Raw genomic sequence first — 22,653 nt, forward strand, 5'->3', positions numbered from 1 at the left:
GCTGCAGGGGCACACCTTGGAGCTGCTTCTTGTCACACAGCACACAATGCCTGCTGGCCTGGTCCCCCAGCTGCTCACTGTCCTCCTGGCTGAGGATTCAGGTTTTGGTACATCAAGGCCCCCAGAATGTCTGTTTTTGTGGCAATCAGCCTGCAGAAAAGCCCTGAGGATTTTGACCACCACTTGCAAACTGACAGCTCTTGTGCTCACGTTTCAGGATTACCAAAGAAAGCCCTTTTAAAGCCATTTTCTACTCTTCAAGAACCTAATCTCAGGCACCTCAATTATTCCTCTGCCTGCTGTGTCACTGCTTCAGCAATTTTGTGGAGGCATGGCATCCACAGCAATGGGTAAAGTCTGTAAAAGTAAATTTTAAAAAGTATGTTTGCCTTTAGAATATCCTGGCACAAGCTGCTTTACGCAGGTTCCTTGGCTTCTTTCACTGCCACAATGCAAATCTGTGACTGGAACAATAGCCACATGATGTTTTATTTGATTTTCTGTGTGAGAAAGACAGTCCAAACGTGGAATGAAAGTGGTGGGAGAGCCAAGGGTACCATTGTCTGACAGCTGGTGTCCCAAATGCCCTGCTCAACTTCACTCTGTAGCAATGTGTAACCTCTAAAAGGAGGACTCCCATCACTAGACCCATGTATAAAGAGAGGACATACTTATCAACATCCATCAGAATGGCTTTTCAGCAGAGAAATAGCCCAAGAACAGCAGAAATCCTGGTGATTCATATGATGTCCAGACAAACTTTGCTTTGGTTCGGTAAACAATCCTGGAATTCACAAGCTGCTGCTACCTCTAAGTTGGGAAAGCTCTGGGTGACCAAGAAAGTCTGTCCCACTGTGAATCTCAGGTTGTAGAGAAGCTGACATAGAAAGCTCATATTTCTTCAGGAAGTTGAGAAAAATCTAGATGTTCTGGTAAAGTTCTTTTTATTTACAGTATTCTTCTTTTTGTACATACCTATAGCAACATCAAAAATTATTCACAAAGTTTAACTGAATGTAAAAATGTTCTCATCCAACAGTTTGTCCTCTCTATACCTGTGGAAAACATCAACTGTTCTCATGCAGCAACAAGATTGTCTGAGCATTGGTTTTTAGTTTTTCTGGCAGAATTTTAGGAAACCACCTCAAAAATTGTACAGAGATACTTTTACTCACCTTTTTTCTGAACACCTGTAGGCACCAAAGTTCTATAGAAGCAAACTCACATTTGCTTTTAGAAATGTGAGTTGGGGAAGGATGAGAGGAGATACATAAGAACTCAAGCTCCTAAACACAGACAGGAGTGCAAATGGAGCAGGGAGATGCCCACTGGACAGTTTTGCATTTACAATACATGCCTCAGAACTTTTTTCTCAGTTCAAGGAAAAATATAATTGATTGAATTTTATAAACAAGACTTTGCTTCTGAGGTACTGAGATTTAACAAGTTCTCACATATTTTTACTTTCCCTTTTGTTCAACCCCCAAAGTCCGTCATGAAACATGTGCAGAAGGACATTAAAAACTGCCAGTCACTTACTGCAATGCCTGGGGGGAAAGTGTCAGGTGCTCACTTTTATTTGTCTTTGAGAGTGGAAGAAGTTACATGAAATGCAGATATTCTCCTTTGCAACCAAGTGACAACAGTTATCTGATATACAGCACATTCAAATTCCAGGCCAAACTGTGGTCACATTTTCTGACACAAAGAGTTACCATGGAAAAAGAGTAAGGCTGTCATCACAATTTGACCTTCTGATTAGAAATAAAAGATTTAGATAATTATCAAAATTGGTTAGCAAAGTTACAGACTTCTCTTCTTGCTGCAGCCTTCCTGAAGCTCAGTGTAAGAGAAGGATTTGGTTTAAGACATTGGCTGCAAACTCTAGTGCCTGTTAGTGCTATGTAAATACAGTGTCTGGAGAGTCTGACTATGAACTATGGTCTAAACTGAAACCAGAAAGCAGACCTGGGCAGAGAGTCAGAGCCCTGAACTGCCTGAGGAGACTGGGAGCCACTGGGCTCTGCCATTCCAGCCTGAGCTCACCCAGTCCCCTTCACTTGCACTCGTGTTTCCCCCTGCTCACTTGCAGGCACCATTTCAGGAACATCTGGACAGTCCAGGCTTCTGGATGCAGTCACACCCCACCAATTATCCAGCAATCTAAATCCATGCATGTGTGTATAGCTGCATATATACAGAAAATCTGGAGCAACATTACTGAGTATAAAACAAGACAGAACCCCCAGTTTTTCCATCCCTTCCCCAACTTAATGCACGCAGTTATCATTTGTGGAAATAATTTGGAAGTCACTTGACTACTTGTGAAGATAAAGGATGCAAAACAAAAGCAATCCCTTAATCCTGCTTGCCAGCTCCTTCTAGTCTCTGGAAGGTGTAACTTCTGCAACACACTGTTTGCTGATATCAGTGATCAGCAAATCCTTCTGACCATGAATAAGCCAATCCTTCAGCAATTAGCTGAGCAAGTTCCCGGCTGGCAAAGCAAGAGCTTATTCCTGCTGATCTTGCAGCCACCTGCTCCTTTTCTGAAAGGCATCAGTCATGCTAACCCTGACGTATTGAGCTTGTTTTCTAAAAATGTAAAGAAACCCAAACCCAATCCAGCTGGCCCATTCCATGGATTTGAGCATGTCATGGATACCAGGTGACCTTGTATTGTGGCAAAGAACTCTTGGACCTTGTCAGTACAGAATGTGCTGCTTGGAATTTGGAGTCTATTGTCTCCCTCTATTTTTCTCTTTAAAAACAAAGTATAATGTAAGTTAAGCTGAAGTTCAGAAATGCATATATTTTACTTAAAAACATTCATCTCTTCAAAATTCAAAATAAACTTTATGGGATACAACAGTTTGGTTTTTTTTTTTTAAATAACATTTCATTCAAACGGTATATAATTCATTGAAGTATTCGTACAGCAAACAATGGTTAACCCTCGAAAACCTGTAGAAAAAGATTTTCACACAAAAAAAAAAAGGAAAACCAAAAGTGAGGTCTCACACCCACACACTCAGCCCAGCACACGCACACACTCGAGCACCCACACACCCACACAAGGCTGCAGCAAAAGCAGAGAATTGGAGGCCCAAAAGGAAAACAATGACTGATTGTTCTATCTGAGAGTCCAGGTAGCTCAGGAAAAAAAAAAACCCAAAAAACCAAAACAACCCCCCCACCCCAAGTCCTCTGAGTAAAGAAACTACCTCAAGAAAATTCTCAAGTGCACTGGAGACCTGATCATTCGAACTGTTTCTGCAAAGCAGCTCCCTGCACCTGAGAAAAATGCAGCCCAAGGTGACTTGTGCAAATATAAGGAGTCAGGAGTATCTCCTGCTATTCCTTAAGTAGACATGAGGGGTGTCCATAGATTCAATTAGTCTTTGATCATGCAAGGTACTGCTGGAGTGCTGTCTTCGCCCTGCAAGAAAGAACAACCCATTAATTACAGAAATCTGGCTCCTTCAGCAGCAGCTTCATGGGCAGGCTCAGAGTGTGCCAGCAGAGAGGGAGGGAGGATGGCTGAGGAAAAGGCTCCCTCACTTTGGAAGCATCTGGCCCTCGGTGCAGAAATGCTCTGTGGGAGTTGTAACTGTTAAAGAATCCCCCTGGCATCCAAGGATGACCTGATCCAGCCAAGGACACTGGATCCCAGCATAAACAGAGGCACTCCCAGCATGGTGGGGCTTGGGATGTGTTATACACACGTTCCAAAATCCCACAAGAGCAGGCACTGAAGAGCAATTGCTTTCTGTAATACAGGTGTACCAAGAAAAGCAGGTCTTTGAGCTGAGAAATCAAGGAGTGTCAACTCAGAATATACTACAGGCACATTGGTCCTGTCAGGAATCCTGTAGGAATACTGGCCCCACCAAAAATATACAGTGAGGTGAGTGGGAGGAAGGAGCCAGTCTAATAATGCAATTTATGTAATCTAATATTGCACAACATTTTTGTTAAAACAAAAACACCTCCCACCAGTCTGGGGTTACAATTCCACCATCACAGGGGATAATTCTGAGTTTCCTCCCACCTGATGTGAGACACTTAGCTCTTCCTTTGTCCCCCACAGCTCCCAACCTGCTACCATGACTTAACAGACTTTTCCAGGACCTGATACAACTCATCAACACAGAAAAAGATTATTTATTTGTTTCTTCCCAGCTTCCTGCTGTGATCACAAGCCATAATAGCTCATGGGGGGGCTGGTGTGGCAGCAGTGGGATATCAAAATGTTCCTGATTACCATTTTCAGTGCTAATACTCTGGCATAGATTTTAAGATCAGAAGCCCTAACTTTATTACAAAGATGTCTAAGAAAACTAGAACATCTTTCATAAAACCAAGAATACCAAATTTAATGCATTTTAAAAACAACTGCACAGTTTTGAGTTGCGTTGTCTGTGTGTGACATCTTTCAAAGATCAGCTTTTCTCCTTTGTGGAATAAATATGGGCTGTTGCTAACTGTAGGTGGGATAATTGCAAAAGGTTAACATAAAACCCCAGAAATAGTAACTGGTTTGATTTTACACGTGTTTGGGAAGCAGCCAGATGAGCTGTGTGGATACTAACAAAGTAATAGCCCAGGTGTGTGCAAAGTTACTGTCGGACTTAATTAGTTAAAAATAATTTAATTGAAATTAACAGCTGTGGTGATCTTGTGCTATCTTCATACTCACTTGTCACACAGATTGGGATCTGAGGACTGACTCAGTTTATGTAGAATATCCACCACTCCCATGTCTCGGAGTTTGTCCTGGCGCTCCTGTGAACCTGCAGCAACAACAACAGTCCCAGTGCTGGGAGTGGCACCAGCCCCAGGGTCTGCAGGACAGCAGGGAGGGGTGGGAGCAGCAACCAACTAAAGGAGGGCTAAGGAGCAATGTCCAGCTACAGCACAGCCATGGAAACACTCCCTCAAACTCCCCAGGGAGCTCCAGCTTCTTTTGCTGTGCTCTGTTTGCATGTTTGAAGCCAAGAACATCTTGAAAGCAAAAATCTTTATCCTAAGGTATCCTGACTTCAGCTGTTTTATTCTCATCTGCCTGATCTCACAGGTTTTGGATGCAGAGAACATTCCCCTGGAGGTGTTTCTGAGCCTCTCACCATATTCACCTGAGCAGCACCATCCTTCAGCCCCCTCCTGGTAACCTCCCACTCTGCCATGACTTCTCACCAAATGCCTTATCCATTGCTCCCAGTTCCACCCACAAGTCCTTTAACTGGTTTTGGCTCAAGCCACTCATTTGGCCCAACCACACTGTGGAAAATTTCTTTGTCAGAAATCCCCTTTTAATCCATTTATTCTCTCCAGTGAACTTGTTCCCTCCCAAAATGAGTTTCCACAGCCCCTTTAAGATCTGGAAGCTCTTACAAGAATTCTCATTCACTCCAATAGTTTAGAGACTTCAGAGAAATGCTACAGGTGAAAACCTCCCCTGTGTCTCTCCAGCTCCTGGTAATTGTCACTGTGTCCTCGTGCCTCCCCCAGAAAGCTCTCTGCAGCCTCCTCAGTGTCTCCTGACCACTCCCACATTCCATACTACACCTATAATGATGTTTCCCATTATACTTTGGATCCCACTGCACTGTGCACTGTAAATATTGATTACTATTCAACAAAAGCTTTTTGATCAGGATAGTAACTTGTGTGTGCATTAATAAGAAGAGTTTCTTACCTTCCTCTTCATTCCATATGAGATTAGATATACAGAACATGGCAGCAAGCTGTAGTTTAGCATTTGAATGACTCTAAATATAGAAAAATAGAATTCAAATTTAGAAGAAGAAATTCAGAAATTCACAAGACATATTTTGACATTCATTATTTAATAAATAAGATAGCAACTGGGATTAATTATCATCTACCACTTCTCTCAAACATACAGTTAGAATATAAGGCACTTGAGTAGTGGTCAATCACTTCCTTCCAAATGTTTACTGACATCTTCAATATATGCCTTTTCCAAGTTCATTAAATGTTTTCTATGTGGATGACATCACTGTAATGTTTTTATAGGAAATAACCCCTGGATTTTCCTTTTAGTCAGTTCCTCTGTACACCTCTGCCATACAGAACTGCACTTACACCCCACTGGTGGTATAGAAATTAAATGCATGATAGTGAATAATTTACAAAACAAAATCCTAAAACACTTTCCTTCTTTTCAGTCCTGCAAAAGACCAACACAAATCCCCCTTAAGAGAAATCCCCCTTACCATGTAGTATTTGATTTTCTGCAGGATGTCATCATTGGTCATAATCAGTTCTTTTGCTGTTGTGCCATCTGCTATATTGGCAAGGATACACAATGTCTGAAAGAGAGAAAAACTGTGAAGTTATTTGGCCCCAGATCACATCCCATGACAGCTTCTCTGACAGCTCTGAACTCAGGACAAACAACTCCTTTAATTAGTTTTAATATCTTTAATCTGGAGTTTCCAGCTTGCTCACATCTAGGGCCAATGCCAAGGAGTCACCAGCTGTGGGGAGCAGCCCTGGCCAAGAACATTCATCACCATTTTAAAATGAAGAGCAGCACTCATTAATTCATTGCCAGGAAGAACATTTTAAGTCTCTCATGGAGATCTGCAACATATAGGAAAGAAAAAATGCCCCAGAATATAGAGCAGTCTGCTCTGTAGCAGTGGCTGGGGGGAAAGGAAAAACAACAAAGCCCAACCTTTCCACCTTGTTCTTCAGGCCAGGAACAGGAGAGACAGAGGCCTTTCTGCTGATCTGGCAAGGAGTCACTAGTTTTCAACAAGTCCAATCACAGTTGTCACCTGCAGAGGTAACTCCAGCTACTTCTGCAGCTGGTTATTTCCTTCAAATTAGAGAAGCCATCCCACAGGATGCCCTTGAAGCACCCTGGCACTACCTGCACAGAGCTTTGACTGGCAAAGCCCCTTCCCTGGCTCTCAGGGTCACCAGCAGATGCTCCACAAGCTCCTTCTCAAAGAACTGTGGAAGAACTTGATCATCTTTTCTGGACACGCTGGGAGGACACTGGAGCAGGATCAGCACTTGTATGTGCTTGTGTCTAAGCAGCACTGCACTGTGTCAGCAGCTGCAGAGACTAATTACTTCCAAGCTGCTAATTACATCCTGATGAGGCTGGCAGTGACAGAGACAATCACTGTCCTGCAAGCAGGGGTTCTGGTGTGCAGACAGGTAGTACTGGGTCTTGAAATAAGAGCCAGCTGCACCACAGGGACCAAGGAAATGCTCAGTGGATGTAGGCCCCAAACTCCAAAGCCCATATTCAGCCCCAGTCCTTTCCCAGAGCATTTCTCAGGTATGCTGGTTGAAATAATTTGGGTAGGTGTGTCAAGGTGAATAACCTACAGCAATAAAGGCCATTCCTGTCACCACAGCTTTAGCAGGAAGACCTGTCTAGAAAGACATGTGGCTAGTTCTCAGCTGTTTCAGACCCATGGTGTCACTAAACTTGCTAGCAAGAGTCTGTGGGATTTTTTTTTGCTAATGTTGCACTTAAATTGCCAAAGGAGGCCTGTTAGCATTCAGCCTGTTCTTCCCTGAGCAGGGATTTAGACCAGCTCTACTCCTACACTCATTTCCCATGCTGTTAGCTACCCCTATCCAACCTAAGCCAAAGCAATCCTCTGGCATCTCCCACAGCTCCTTGCTGCCCCCATTGTTCCCCACCACACACCCCATATGAGAAAGAAACACAGTTCTCCCACTACCTGTCTTGTCTGACACAAGGGTTATCCAGCCAAATCCTGGATCCTATCCTCTAACTGCTGCTTTACACCCCCACAGCAGCTGTCCTTGTACATTGGCTCCAGGATGCCACTCCCTGCCGGCCATCTCCTCTTTCCCTCTACCTTCCCTCTTGCAGATTGTTTTAAGTTTTAATTTGTCAGGCCAGGTCCCTCCCCACTTTCTCCTGGGCTCCACCAGGATGCTCTTTTTCCTACTTATCCCTTCTAGCCATGCAATGGCCCCAATTTAATTCTTCTGCTCTCACATCCCTCCTCTTTGCCAAACCTACATTTGCAAAACCAATCTGAATTCAGTTCAAACAATTTTGTAACAATCCATTAGAAACATTCTTGTAGGTACTCAAGTTATTAATCTGACAGATCTCAGTAAAATATTCACAGCACATTATAATCCCAAACAAAAATGACATGTTGTGAACAGTAAGCATTCTTTGCTCTTATATTTTATTCTGCCAAGACAACACAAAACATAAAAAGTACCTGCTCTTTGACTTCTATATTGTGCTCCCCTTCCAGAATGAGGGTCACTGCTTGCATGATTTGCTTCCCATGAGTGCTCATTATGTGGTCTATGTGCTGCCAAAGCAAGGATGAAATACATTTAGTGCAACTCCCCAGATAAGGAAGGGACATTCCTGCTTGAATCACTCCAAGTGAGGAGCAGCAACACTGCACACAGAACACTGCTCCCAAACCAAGAATTAATCACAGCAGAAACACTTCAGAACATTCTTCTTCATGTGGAGCCTGATTTTGTCTGAGAGAGCATCATATGGGCCTTGGTGGTGCTTTTCACCTGGAGACGTGACACTGCTGTCCCAGCTGCCAGGCTGAGGACTGAACCCTGCTGACCCAGGCTCTAAATGTGTGATGCTGCAGTTGGAAACAACCACTTCTCTTCTGATAACCAGGGGTAATATCAGAGAGGAGAGAGAAAACTGATGTTTCTTCTCTGGTATTTGTTACTCTTACAGGGACACTGTGCCCAGGTCCAACAGCCATATTTCCAAAGCCTTGAAGAGGGCAGAGGAATAAGCCAGATGCATTGGTTATTGCCTGGGAAAACTGCCCTAAGTTCCCAGGGTCACAGCTCAAAGGTCACTTCATGACAGACTATGAACACCTACCCTACAATAAGAGAAAAGATTAAACAAGATCTACTGGATTAACTGATACCAAACCTCAGGAGTGGCAGCAAACAGGCACCAGAAATGACCAGCACACAGTACACTACAATTCTTTATGACCTCAGGGATTCTTGTAGAACTTATTAAATTTGCTAATAATGGGATTTCATTGGAAAGCTGCTGAATGAGCTATTCTGGAGTGAGTTTTGGGTAGAAGTTGAAAATGGCTGGTTCTGGCTCTAAAACCTGCCACAGGAAGCAGTGAAGCTGGCACATAGCTCCAGATGAAGAACACCTTAAGTGACAGTGAAAACTGTCAGGGTGAATTCAATGAATGACAGGCTTTATTAAGTATTTTTTCACATTAAGACAGAGCTAATTTTCTATCAAGGTTATTGAGACTCAATGAGTAAAAACATCAGAAGATTTTTTTACAGTGACCTATTTCTGGTAGAAACACAACATGTGATAAATGCACAGAGAGGCTTCATGGGGTATTTTTCCCCTCAAAAATGTTGGCTTGCCAAATTCTTGCTGCATGTTTTCCCTCTGTTCTTCACAGGGCATTACCCCTTTCTTTTCCTCCATGAATATCTCTTTCTCCCTGTCAAAAACAACTCCTGGATTTAGATTTTCCAATAATTTTATTTCAGGGTGTAAAATTAATGTCTGCATTTTGTGAGCGCACAGTCCCACACCAAATTCACAAAACCAGTACTACCTAAGTAAATGGGTAAGAACAGATGCATTTCAAGTGCCAAGGAAGAAGAAAGACAGGTATCTTTAGGATCTGGACCTTCCCATACACTGCCTCAATGGTGCAACTCTCAGTGTTATTCCAGACAAGTTTCGCAGAGAAAATGCTATGAAAATAATGTTGCTAAGAGCTAAATGAAATGGAATTGAACATTAAATGAAAATGTCTAACTCTGATAGTAATTACAGTGTTTCCATGGATGCAGAGGATTCCTTCAAATACTTTCTCACACTGATTTGCACATTTGCTTACAGGTATTCAAATAAATCCAAGTGGTGTTAAAACAGGGAAATGTCCTGCACAGAAGCACTGGATTGGCTGCTTGTTTGATCATTTCAGAAGGTCTGTTTGCAGCGTTACTTACTGGGCGAGTGGAGAGAAGATTCCTGAGCAGCCCCAAGGTTTTCATCAGAACATTTACATCGGAATCAGAAAGCAACTGAAACAACTGCTCTGTGCTCAGACCCCGCAGGATGTCTGACTTGATCTTCTGTTCCGCTTGAAATGCCATGTTCTGAAACAGACACACCTTTTAATGGATTTTTTTTTTTACCTGAAAACCTGGGCTTTCACTCTTTTAGCAGACTATACCCTACAAGAATATATCCTCCCTAAATTAATCTTGCAAAAAGGCTGTAATTTATGAGCAACTGCTACACAGTGAATTCAATCTTCATATTGTCTTACACCTGACCTGGTTATTACCTGCTTTTATTTTCCCCCTGGCATGCTACTGACACTATTTAACTGCTCCCCTGAATGATTTTGGCAACAAAATTAGTACCAGAACTGAAGAATTTATTTTACTTTATGGATTAATGGGCGAAGTGCTCCTACCAGCAGGCTGATGCTGTTTTTCTTCTGCAGTTTGGTGGAACAACAAGCCAGATTTCAATTATTTCATTGTTAATAACAACTGACAAGTTCTACAAGGTATGTTCCCAAACTTTTTAAGGCACACAGTCACAAGTGGTATTTCATTGGGTGTCCTACTCACCATTAAAGCCCAAATGCCGTTCACTCGCAAGGCAAGATTTTCACTCTGGGTTAAACTACATAGAAGTTCTATGGCTCCTGATTCTAAAATAGGCTGAAAGAAGGAGGGAAAACCAGATCTTTACAACACTACTTAGACTAACTGCATGCATGAAAATACTAAAAATATACTCCTTTTATCTTATTCTTGAGCTTACAACATGTCCAGTGCACTCACATGAACTGGCCATGCCACACCCCATATCCATGACCATTTAACAGTAGGTTTTATGAAAAAAGTCAGGTCAAGGCAGCTGATTTCTCCATGTGGAGACATGGATGCAAACACACTTATGTGTATATGCATCACCTCACACTGCTGCTCACACCCCATGAACACTTGACCTGCAGTCTGCTAAAAAAAGCCCCATGGCTGGCCTCATGGCCAGTGAACTGTGCTTGGCATTATTTCAGTTAATTTGCTGTCTCACAGATATGATTGAAACCACCAGGACCAACTGATAATTTGGTAATCCATAGAGCCCTGCAGGATCCCACATACAGCACAATCTTGCAAATATTTTCTGTAATTAAGAAGTATTTTAGACTTGGGGAATTGTTGCACTGCTGTGGAGTGTTGATTTGTGTCTATGATCTGTATGAAATACAGACTCTGCAGAACCAGATATCCTGTACTGCTCATCAGAGAACAATAAAAACACAAGACTCAGCTAAGCCAGCATTTTCAGCATTACAGTAGCAGTAATTCTCTAAGACAATGGATCACATTGCAAATTAACAGTGTGGTTTCTTCTTGTTTATGATCTTTTTAGATAACAGTGTTTTACAAGTAAAAAAGAAATGACAAAACTTCATGTCTGCTTCTTTTCTTTAGAGACCAAATTAACTGTCACAGCACTGTAAGCAGATGATTTTTTTTGTTCCCAAGCCATCAGTGACACAGCTCTGTAACATCACAGCTCTATAACATGTCATAAGCAATGGCTGCCAATTAACATGCCTTTATGCTAACTGAACCATTGTGTAATCTCACTTCAGTCCATCCCCTCCCTGCTGCTGGCTAAGTACTCACCTCCTTGCTTGGAGAGAATTCCAGAAGAAGATTGCATAGCGTGGAAGATGCTACTACAAGAATTTCATTTGGAGCATTCTGTAAAACCTGCAGGCACAGAGGGGAGAGAGAGGAATTATTATAGCAGGATAATGAAGAGATCACTAAAATGGAATACCTGGAATTATGCTGTAGCTGGATATTCCAGACTTCCAGAGGTGCTTCCATGACAGCAGTGCAGACCCAGACTGATACACATCACAGGACAAGCTGGAGCAATGCATTATTTCACAGAAGTCAGATTTGAGAGCTCTCAGTTCAATTTAGTAGAAATCACTGGGGACAAGCCCTGCTCTGCAAAGGACACATATGCAGAGAAAGCTCCAGGAGGAGTCTCTCCTACTCCTCTGTACCTCGTGCAAAGCACAACACAGCAAATTCCCTAAGGAGCATCCTCTCAGAGGAGCACAGCCTGAAACAAGTTATAATCCCTTATCTCTGCCTGGATCTCCAGCAGCACCAATACACCAATTCCTGAACCAAACATGTTCCTCCCTTACTGCCAACACCACCTTCAATCTCAATGATCTTCTGTTCAGCATTTTCAAGGTCTCAAAGATGTTAAAACTGAGAAACTGGTTTATTATCTGTGTTTATGATAGTGACATTACAGGATGAGAGATGATATATCTTACACACTTGAATCTCACTTAGTCTTGTGGAAAATTGCTCTATATGACAATGTGCCTTTCTAAAGGTCTTTCTGAGCTCTTTGGTTTCATCTATAAAATCTGCAATGAGATGTAAGACGTAGAGAATGACAGGAGAAAAAACAGATCTAAATTCTCTTGCAGGCCTCACAGACCCAGTTTAAACTGTGCCATCTAGCCTGAATCTGACATTAAAGGACATGTAGTTCTTGTAGGGTCCTGTGTGAGCATTGAGAATAATTTAGCTTCACTCACTGATGACAAAAAAAACCCCAAAAACAATAATGAAAAAGAGGAAACAAAAAGCCAACAAAAACCAAGCACGCTTGCTGCTGTTGCCTTTTGTCGACTTATGACTCTCTAAGGAGAAGGTCACAGGATTTTGATTTCTAATTTGTGTCATGATTCTACAGCAAGGCATGCCAACTGAACAGTCACTCTTGAATGGACCAGAACACTCCAGGCGCTGAGACCTGACTGCTCCTCACTTACCTTCATTAAAGGCTTCCATACAGCATGATCCTGAAAACTTGTCCTGAGCTGCTGGACAGAACGGGACAAACTGTGCAAACATCTGGAATGGAAGAGAAATCTTCCCTGTGAGACATGCACACCCCCATGGGCATTGCTGTACACACACCCTGCTGCTCCAAAAGGATTACTGAGCTGGGGGGCAGGCAAGGAGAAACCTGGGACCACCCAAGAGATAAGCCTGCACCAACCCAGGATAACTGCCCCTCTCCCCCAGGAGGGGCCTCAAGAGAAGAACTGGGTTCAGAGCAGCTCTCAGGCAGTCACAGGAGTTCTCCCAGGTGCAGCAGAGGTTCTGCAGGGATGAGGACAGGCTCACCTGACTGCAGCCAAGCGCACCTTGATGCTGGACTCGGACAGGCCATTAACAATACGGTCCATCATGTTCTCAGTCTCAATGATCTGCACCAAAGAACTCAGGTCAGTGCACAGCTCACAGCATTCATGGCTTGCTGGGGTTTTGGCTGCAGCATCTTCAATGTTACATATAAAAACTGCAGCTACAACCAGCATGCCACACTCTCTTGACAGATTAAGTGGAAAGTTTTGTGTATCTACAGACAATTGGGAAATAAAAAAATCGATATTCTATGTTCCACTATGGCTTTTAATCATCAAGCAACAAGAGGGTGATTTTTATATATAAGTATCCATCTCTCTATCTATATATACACATACATATTAAAAATATATATACATACGTACATATAAAAAATATATACACACATATATATATTACCCTTAATGTCATATTAAAACAAAAGTGAGCACATATGAGTGCACACAACATATACAAACTACAGATCAGAGACAGGTTGTAGAGCTGTGTGGATAAAAAATATCCAGTAGCTCACCTGCCATAATTAGACAAACACTTAAGCCCAGTACAAAAGGGAGTTAATACCCAGATGAATGATGGATTTTGCATAATAAATCAACTTTGGCATGTACACACCCACTGCTTATTAAAAGCTGTGTAAAAGGAGGATCTTCATTGTTAACTAAAGGAACAAAAGAGGAGTTTATGGTGTTGAATTCTGGAGATCCCAAGTGGTCTCCCACTGATAAATCCTCCTGATGTTATCTTTTCATCCTGTGTTTACCTGCCCCCTTCCTTCTGCTTTTCCCCTTGCTACACGACACTACAAATCCATGATTAATTTTAAAAAAATGCTCCTTCTAATTATTCATTTATTAAGTTCCCTCCACTTTCCACACATTAATTTTTAACTATGTGAGTGGCCCAAGCAACCAATCTCTTAGCTGTAATGTTTGAACCACCAACTGCTTTGTTATGACATCACAACACTTTGGTCACCTGAGAACCATGAAACAAATTCTGACTTTGTTTATGAGCAGACTTTCCAGGGTTGGTTTTTTTTAACATTTGTCATATAATGGAATAAATGAGAACAGAGGTGTATTATGACTCTCAGAACACAGGTTTCAGAAATTTCTCATATGCCACAACAATATTCCTTATGAGTAGCCAAGTACCAAAAATGCTGAAAGACAACTCCTTGTGCAAGTCTAGTTCATCACTGTGAAGATGTTCACCCAACTAAACTTTACTTTTGTTATACTCTGATAGCAAGACATTAATTTTTCCTCCAATTCCACACAATATGAAAATTCCTGTTAATGGAGGAGAGAGGCCTCATTTCAACCTATTGACATCACAATGGGGAAAGCCTTGGGAGGGTGGGAATTGCTGCCTTCCAGTGTCCCTGTGGCTGAGCAGGGCCCTGCAGGCTCCCCGGGCTCACCTTTTTGCGGATGTCCTCGTCGTTAGCCCCCAGCGAGGCGTAGAGCTTGAAGGCGGCCTGGCGCAGCTCGTGGGCGTGCTTCAGGTCATGGTCCAGCTGGGAAACACAGCACAGGCACCAGGCTCAGCCACCAAAGCAGCTGCAGTGTGATATTCTGCTTTGTTCTACACTGGTGCTTACCCACTCTCTTTACCTGCCAATCCAGGGGCAGCCAGAAGCACAAAGAGCTGCTCCCTGAGCTCATGTCCACATTTACCAGCTAAATGCAATAACCAGAGTTAAGAATACGGTTCATTCCTCTGCTGAGTTACAGGGAAGACAACTTTGTCTTCAATTTGAGGCCAAAACAAAGTTATGACTCTACCAAGACCATATTTAGGTAAATGGTATTCTTATCTCCCAAGAGAGACTTACAGAAAGAGCGAAAAATCTGGGAGAGAACCAAGACAAATTTTATCAAGAGAACTGAAGCAAAACCAGGAGCCAAAGTTGGTCTCTAAATCTCAGGCCATGTTAAGGAGGGTGAGGTTGGATATCAGGAAAAGGTTTTTCCCCCAGAGGGTGCTGGGTGCTGCCCAGGCTCCCCAAGGCTGCCACAGCTCCAGGAGCTTTTGGACAACACTCTCAGGGATGCACAGGGTGGGATTGTTGGGGTATGGCCAGGAGCTGGACTGGATGATCCTTGGGGTCTCCTCCAGCTCAGGACATTCTGTGATTTTATGATAATTAATGGGAGCACTAAAGGCATCATAAAATAGTGGTGTTTGAGACTGACACTGCTTGGAACAGCAAATTTGGGCTCTCAGATCTCCTCATGTTCTCTTCTGAGAATAATTCTGTGACTCTGACTATCCTCAAAACCCTGTACCCAAAGTGTTCTACAAAACAATGCAATCTTCAAAGTCTACACAAAATGCCAGGAAAATGACAGTATAAGGTAGCAAAGTGCTGAAATAAAAGAAATGTCAAAAATTAAGTTCTATGAGTAATTCTCTCCAGTGCAGCTATATTGGAGCAGAAGTATTAAAACATTACGTTATAAATATTTTAACATTATGTTATAAACATTTTAAGCAGACAAGTTCTCTGTTTGGCAGATTCCTCGCTCACTCCTCACGTAGTTTTACCTTACAGAGTGCAGTTTCAAGCACTCTGTTCAAAGCCAGTACCCTGGATTCCCAGCTGGCTGCCTCTACAGACTTACTGCACACTCAGAGAAATGTCATAATATTTAGAATTGCCCCACTCACTTTTGGAACCTGATCATATTTTTGATGCTACAGCCAACGTCCATTACTCCTCAATAAGCTGCTAAACTTCTTTTTGCTCAGTTTTTTATACTGCAGCTAATTTTTTTTTATGGTTCATTTGCATTTTTACAGAGCATTCAAGAGGCTCTTGATGCAGAATTAACCCCATTCTATAAGGGTCAGGGAAATGAACCTGTCTCTTGGGCCAGTTTCATGAAAAAAGCAAAGCTCTGTAATGCATTTTTTGGGGTTCTTTCTAATAATCAGTCTCAGTAAGGCTCCAAGGTACATCTGGTCTCTGTTTATCCAATGTCTTGCAAGTGCAGATAACTCATAATATGAAACAGTGCACAACATCCACATATTTTTGTGCTTAAACACAACAGAACCACCTCTGAAGCTCAGATTTTCCACAAACCTGACCTAAGAATTGAAACCAAATCTCTCTTCACATAGACTATTATCTTTAATGAAGCTAAAAAGTACTGGTTCCTGAAGGCAAGATGTTCAAATTTAGAGGATGGGAAGACCAGATATGCACACTTTTGTGTTGTTAATGAAGTCTCCAAAGAGCAGTGACTGAGCCTTGGAGAATACAAACATCAAGAATCAAGTGCTGCTGCACCTCTGGTTACCTTTGAATTGAGAACCTCAGGCACCAGGTTGTGGCAGCAGCTCTCTGGTCACAGAGAGTGGGCACATACTTTTTTAGAAAAATCTTGGGAAGCTGTGGGAAACTTAGAGGAAAAGAATTCAAACAATTATTATCTCTCTTTCTGTAACCATTAGAGATGGTTCTCTAGAGTGTGTTATTGATAACCACCAATAGTGCGTGAGAAGTTTTCACTTTGAGACCAATCAGTTCTTAGGTCCACCAATGCTTCTATAAGAATATGGAGGGGCTTGACAGCTGGCTTGCAAGCAAAGTTGAGTTAATAGAAGAAATAACAATTGATGATTTTTGAGTGCATCCATAGCAAGGAAGAAGACAAGGCTGTCAGCATGGAAACAGATCAGAAAAGATACATGAAAATTTTTGTAAGCTAGACTACGTGCCTAAGTAGAGGTGCATATGTGCCTTATTGAATTTCTGTCAAACTTTTGCCAACTATATTTACATTAATTGCTTTGCACCAATGAATATAATAAGCTATTGTGATGTAGTTAATGACCTTAAGATCACACTTTGTTAGGAGTATATAAACTAGAGAACATGCAGAATAAAAAGCTTTTTTCTTCTTGGACCCTGATCACGTGTGTATGTCACGTACAGCCTAACAGCGACATAAGAACTCCAGATTTCTAATACTAAAGTGTCTTTCATGCCTTCTGGATCATAGAGTCAATGCTATGTGGTAGCAGGCTGGGGGCCTGTTACCACACCAGGTTTAACCAGAATTAAAAAACCTTATCCTGAGCTGGTTTCTTTTTGGTTTTGCCCATTCCTCCAAGGCCCAGGGCGGGTCAGGGAACGCACCCTCTTGATGTCGGTGATGGCGCTGACGGAGCTGGGGTACTTGAAGTAGTCTGCCAGCATGACGATGAGGTGGTCGGTGATGCTGGCCATCCTCTGCAGCTCCACATCTGTCTCTATCAGGTAGGCCAGAGTCTCTGCCCCCTCCACCCGCTCCTCCAGCAGTCTGTCCTTGCTGCACATTCGAACCAAGCATGGCAGAGTCTGCAGAGATTAAATAGAAGGAGTTCCTAGTGCAGCTACATTGACAAAGAAACTCCAAAGAAATGAAACAACTGTCATACAGCAATGCTCTGCATTGTTCTTTAGAGAAGAACTTTCACACACGCACATTTCAGTGGGTTCAAAGACTCCACACATGGAAGAATTGTTCAGGCATTGCTGAGTGTACCATCAGCTATTTTCACACAACCTCTCACACAGCCAAAATGATGCAATGTTTGGAAGTAAACATAGACAAAGTTTGACAAAACCTTGTAAAAAATTTTTAAAACCCCCTCAGAAGTTGATATTTTCACAGGCCTGTTCTTACTACAAACCAGAACCAAAGGTACCCAAACTGCCCTCAAGTACTTGACCCCTCCTGCCCTCCTGCGATCCAGGATTAACTAAGGACAATGCAGTTAGAAATAATCTCAGGGTTCCTTTCCCACACACTGGCTGCCTGGAGCAGAGCGCAAGGGAGGAATACTCCTCAGCAAGCAGCATATTTGATCAATCAGAAAAGAAGCTAACCTGGAATCCAGGTCCATTCTGCCTTCACTGACATCCCCCCTACCTTGGTTACACCCACACAACAGTTTTGTTCCACCTTCTCTACTGAAACAGAAAAACCATCAAGTCTTTCTTTACCAGAAGCCCAGTGGAAAATACATAACTCTGGACAGGCCAATTCTCCAAGAGCTGGGACTCTGCTCCCTCAAGCCTTCCCAAATATGAAAATGGACAAGGAATAACACCAAGGTTTGTGCTTGTGCAATGCCACCAAGTTCAACAGAATAACTCCAGTAAATGTTGCTCAGAGTTATGTTTTGGGGACCTGAAATAACATCTACCCATTGACTGTTCATATGATTAAACAGATAAATACCTGATCTCCATTGCAGGACTTGCCTACATATTTTAGAAAGCTAGATGCCACCTCAAACATTATCACTGAGGTGGTGAATCTTGCAGCCAATCCAGTGAGCCAAAGCTCACTCCCTTCTGCATACCTGGCCTTGAGGCAGCAGGGAAGACTGCACATGGGCTCTCAAAAAATTACATTCATGTGGAGTGAGAAAGAACAAAGTGAAAGTCCATGTCTACATCACAAAGACAATGTACTTCTTAATTCTTTCCAAGGTCAAATGGCCTAAAATGAAATGAGCTATTTCTTGGAACTCAGGGGCTGGGCATTGTTAAGTAACTGGCTGCACCCAAGAAACACAAATCTCATGTTTTTCAACACTAAGCAATTCCATCTGCTTAAAAACAGAAGCAAGAATTCTGACAGACACATTTTAACTGTTCCATTGGACCTAAAGGTCAGTACAGTGCAATTAATGCAGAGGAGTAGGGGGCTACATAGGGGTGTAAGATGGAAAGCCACAATGCACACCTGGCCAGCAGATAAAAGTCTGGAAATGGACTGTAAAGATGGAATATCTAATTTTCATGGTATGGCTGGGATGTATCTGGGTTATCTGGACAGTTTCATTATTAGGATTCCAGAGAAATCATTTCCCTTCCTATTAAATCCATTATTTATCAGCCTTCCCTGTCCTTCTCAAGGGATTTTATTTTTTCCCCCATGTTGCAGGCCAATCCACTACTCAAACTGAGCAATGACAGCAAATTAAAGCTATATTGGAAACACACATTCTTGACAGGCCCCCAAATACAGAAAGTTTGATAGCAAAGGGTCAATAATTCCTGAATGCTAAAGGGGCCATCACTTCAGTTCAGCAGTGGTTAAGGGATTTGGGGCTGGATTAAGCACAGGGACACTGTGTTATCTTGCAAGTATGAGCTCCTGGAGGAGGAATCACTGGGGTGCTTTGAACAAGGCAAAGGTTCTGTGCCTTTCGTCCCCCCTCACTTTTTTGTCTACTCCCAAGTACTACAACACATTTCATTCCACAGCCTCAAACATGGATTTGTGCTGAAGCAGCTTCCACAAGGAAAAAATGCTGCTTTTGCTGTGAGCTGGCCCAAGCACATCCCTGTGCAAAGGTTTGAAAGGATGGTGGTTTTCCACAGGGCCCACATGGCCCAGCATGCGCAGCTCCACAGGGCAGGGTCCAGCTCCCAACAGTGACCTGCCAGCAGGCCCTGCTCCCTGTCCCAAGGCAGAGCAGCTCTGGAACACACACATCCTGACCAGGGTACAGCCCAGCATGGAGGATTCATGAAGGGAAGGCACTTCCAAAGAAGAAAGAGGTTTGCAGGAGAGAGGGTTTGGGAGAATTGAACTGTTGCCCCCAGTTTTCAGGGGTTGTAGGGAGAAAGGAGAGCAGAGAATTGGAGTGTCAATTTGGAACAAGGCTAAAGAAGAGGATGAGGGAGAATGATGCAGCTTGGCTTCCTCAGCTGTGCAGTACCAGGTGCCAGTGCAGAACAGATGCTAATATGCACACTGGAATGAACAGCACATTGCACTTTCTTGCACAAAAAGACAGGAGGGGCAGGCCTTTGTCTCAGCCAACATGTAGATTTTTAATCTATCATTACTTGGAGAAAAAAAGGAAATCAGGGAGCTATTTTTTTTTTAATTAAAAAAAAAAGTCAGGAGAACTAGGTGCTTTGCAATCTCTGGTGTAACAGATTTTGTGCCTTTTATATGAGAAAATAAAACAGGATAAACCTACATGAGAAGACCTTTTGAACAGAGAGCTATTTAAGGATCTGTCATGGCCAGCACAAACAGAATTATTCTACATTTACAAGGTGGTTGAAGCAGGACAGAGCTCACCTTCAGAACGATGCAGGGATCGTCCGTCCGTATTGCTCCGGCTCTGCACATGGAAGTAAGGCTGCAAGAACACAACAAGACACAGTCACCCACCATGGCTTTGGTGCACTTCAGCTGCTGCAGAACATCTGTCCTAATGAAACATCCTCCTGTGTTTGATTTAAGTACATCAGAGCTTACTAGGCCTGGGCACACAAACTCCTCCAGGTGCACTTTCTGGCAGGTTTGCAGTGCAGGACCCCTGGCTGGAGCACTGATCAATGCACACAGCACACACTGGCCACAAAGGGTCACACCACACCCTGCCTGAGCCCCACCCTGTGGTCATCTTATTGCAGGGGTTCCATACTGTTGTCTCCTTATGACAAAGGTTTCATACCTTCTTGGTGTTTCTCGTGGGCAGCTCCTCAGAGCACTGACTCTTTCTTCTTCACAAAGCAGCCAACTGACCCCAGTTCCCTTCTCAACCAGCCAGCCCACTCTTTCATAGCACTCTGCTTCTCCTTAATTACAGGTGTGGCCTGGTAAAGTCAGGCCTGCTCCTAATATTTGATAATTGGCCCGGCTGCAACTCTGTAGGGGTAAGATTACTTTCTACACTACCTTTATTTTCTTATATTCTATGCCCCTACACACACCCAAAAGGAACAACCTCCACTAAGCAAAGGTGCAACACACCCAGACCTTCCTCTAAGTACCTGCCCCTGGGTGTGCAGCCGTGAACAGAGGAATACAGCCTGACAGCTCAGGCACAGACACCCAGGCCCTGCCCCAGCCCAGGAGAGGTGGAATTGCTGTGCTGCCTGCCCACAGGCAGGGCTTTACACTCTGCAGGGACCAGCACACCCTCACCAACAGTGAACCCAGCCAAGGCTCTGCCACAGCACCAAGCCAGCATTTGGCCCTTATTAGACAACAGCTCACAGTGGATATGACAAGGTCTCACACAGCATCAGACAAATTCCAAGTTCTTTGTTAATGTACTTGAAAAGTGCCCCAAACCACCAGAAATGCAAAATAGCTCACCCATCAAAAAAAGTGTTTTACTTTGAAGTGGTTTTGTTTTTACCTGCTCTGCTACAAGGCAGTGGAATGGAGCTGGAGGGGAACTGCTGTGCACCAGTTTCTCTTCTTTTAGCTTCTGAACTAACCATTGGAGCTGGGTTTTATCATGTCACAGTGGAGGTTAAAAAATGTAACTGTATTTCAGTAAAGGTAACTTAAAAATAACATGTTTGGGCTTCAGCTGGGCAGGCTGAAGCTGTACACAAGGGTCAATCAGAACTGCTGAGCTAAGGAACAGCAATCTGCTCATATAACCATGGTGTGTTTCACCACATCCCTGAGCTCCTTCCAAGGACCCAGAGTGAGTTCTTTCACCTCTTAGAGGCAACAACACTGATCCTCATTCTGAATACAGCCACAGCTAAAAATCCCACAATCAGAACTCTCTTAATATATTATTTCTCAAAAAGTAAGAGATAAGACTTGAGTATTAGCACAGAGATCATCTGCTAAACTTTTACTGCCCAAGTCTTGCAGCTGACAGCAGAAAACTCTTTTTCACACCTGCAGCTAGGAGGAAAGCACCCATCCTGCAGCTGCCATTCAGTCTGGTGAGACCCTATTTGCTAGGCAAAGTAGCTCTATTTCAGCAATGAAAGAAAGTAATTTTTGACTTCAGGTAACATAGGCTTAGCTTAGCTTGAAGCAATTCTGGTGATTTTAGCAGGAAAGGTTACTGCTTCACTTATAGCTGCAGAGCACTCTCTCTCCCAAGGGGCATCCTGATCTTCCCTCTGTCCCAACACTGCTGCTCAAGGGAAGAATCCTTGCTCCATTTGAATCAAGAGTTACTACCTTGAGTCTTCCAAGTCTACTTCAATTGTTGAAGGAAAAGAAATGGAACTTCTTAAAGTAGTCTTGTATGCCAGTCCAGAGTCAATAGAAATTATAGAGAACGTTCAAAAGGAAAACACCCTTCTAGATCTGCATTCCAAAGAGTCTAATGACAAATCCGACAAACTGCAGATACTGCTGTAAAACTGAGAGCCCTAAGAAGGATGAGTGCCTGTGGACTAATTGGGAGGAACCCAATCTGAAATTGAAGAGACTGGTTTGTCTGCCATTTCCTTGCAATTTTCTTTTGCTGCTTTTCAGCACATCACTTTCTTTCATGCTTCAAAGGTCCAGATGAGCCAAAGTACTGCAAAGCGACAGCAGAAGATGGGTACCCAGTTCCTTCAATCAGCAAAGAACATCACTAGAC

General features: G+C 43.0%; 1 protein-coding gene across 3 annotated transcripts in view; it reads right to left on the reverse strand.

Annotated features, from left to right (window-relative positions):
- Positions 1–986: 986 nt before the first annotated feature.
- The window catches only part of ARMC8 (armadillo repeat containing 8), a 62,634-nt gene continuing 40,967 nt past the window's right edge, over positions 987–22,653 (reverse strand). For all 3 annotated transcript variants that reach the window (XM_084212657.1, XM_084212656.1, XM_084212655.1), the window contains 13 exons: positions 20,385–20,445; positions 17,435–17,635; positions 14,708–14,803; positions 13,261–13,343; positions 12,903–12,984; positions 11,722–11,808; positions 10,651–10,743; positions 10,018–10,167; positions 8,250–8,345; positions 6,240–6,335; positions 5,699–5,771; positions 4,700–4,793; positions 987–3,439 (listed from right to left, as the gene is read on the reverse strand). In XM_084212657.1, the coding sequence (XP_084068783.1) occupies positions 3,406–3,439; positions 4,700–4,793; positions 5,699–5,771; positions 6,240–6,335; positions 8,250–8,345; positions 10,018–10,167; positions 10,651–10,743; positions 11,722–11,808; positions 12,903–12,984; positions 13,261–13,343; positions 14,708–14,803; positions 17,435–17,635; positions 20,385–20,445 (1,246 nt within the window). In that variant the 3' untranslated portion in view covers positions 987–3,405. The remainder of the gene's footprint in view (positions 3,440–4,699; positions 4,794–5,698; positions 5,772–6,239; positions 6,336–8,249; positions 8,346–10,017; positions 10,168–10,650; positions 10,744–11,721; positions 11,809–12,902; positions 12,985–13,260; positions 13,344–14,707; positions 14,804–17,434; positions 17,636–20,384; positions 20,446–22,653) is intronic.

The sequence above is a fragment of the Fringilla coelebs genome, assembly GCF_963513975.1.
Source record: "Fringilla coelebs genome assembly, chromosome: 10".
In the NCBI taxonomy this organism is placed as follows: domain Eukaryota; kingdom Metazoa; phylum Chordata; class Aves; order Passeriformes; family Fringillidae; genus Fringilla; species Fringilla coelebs.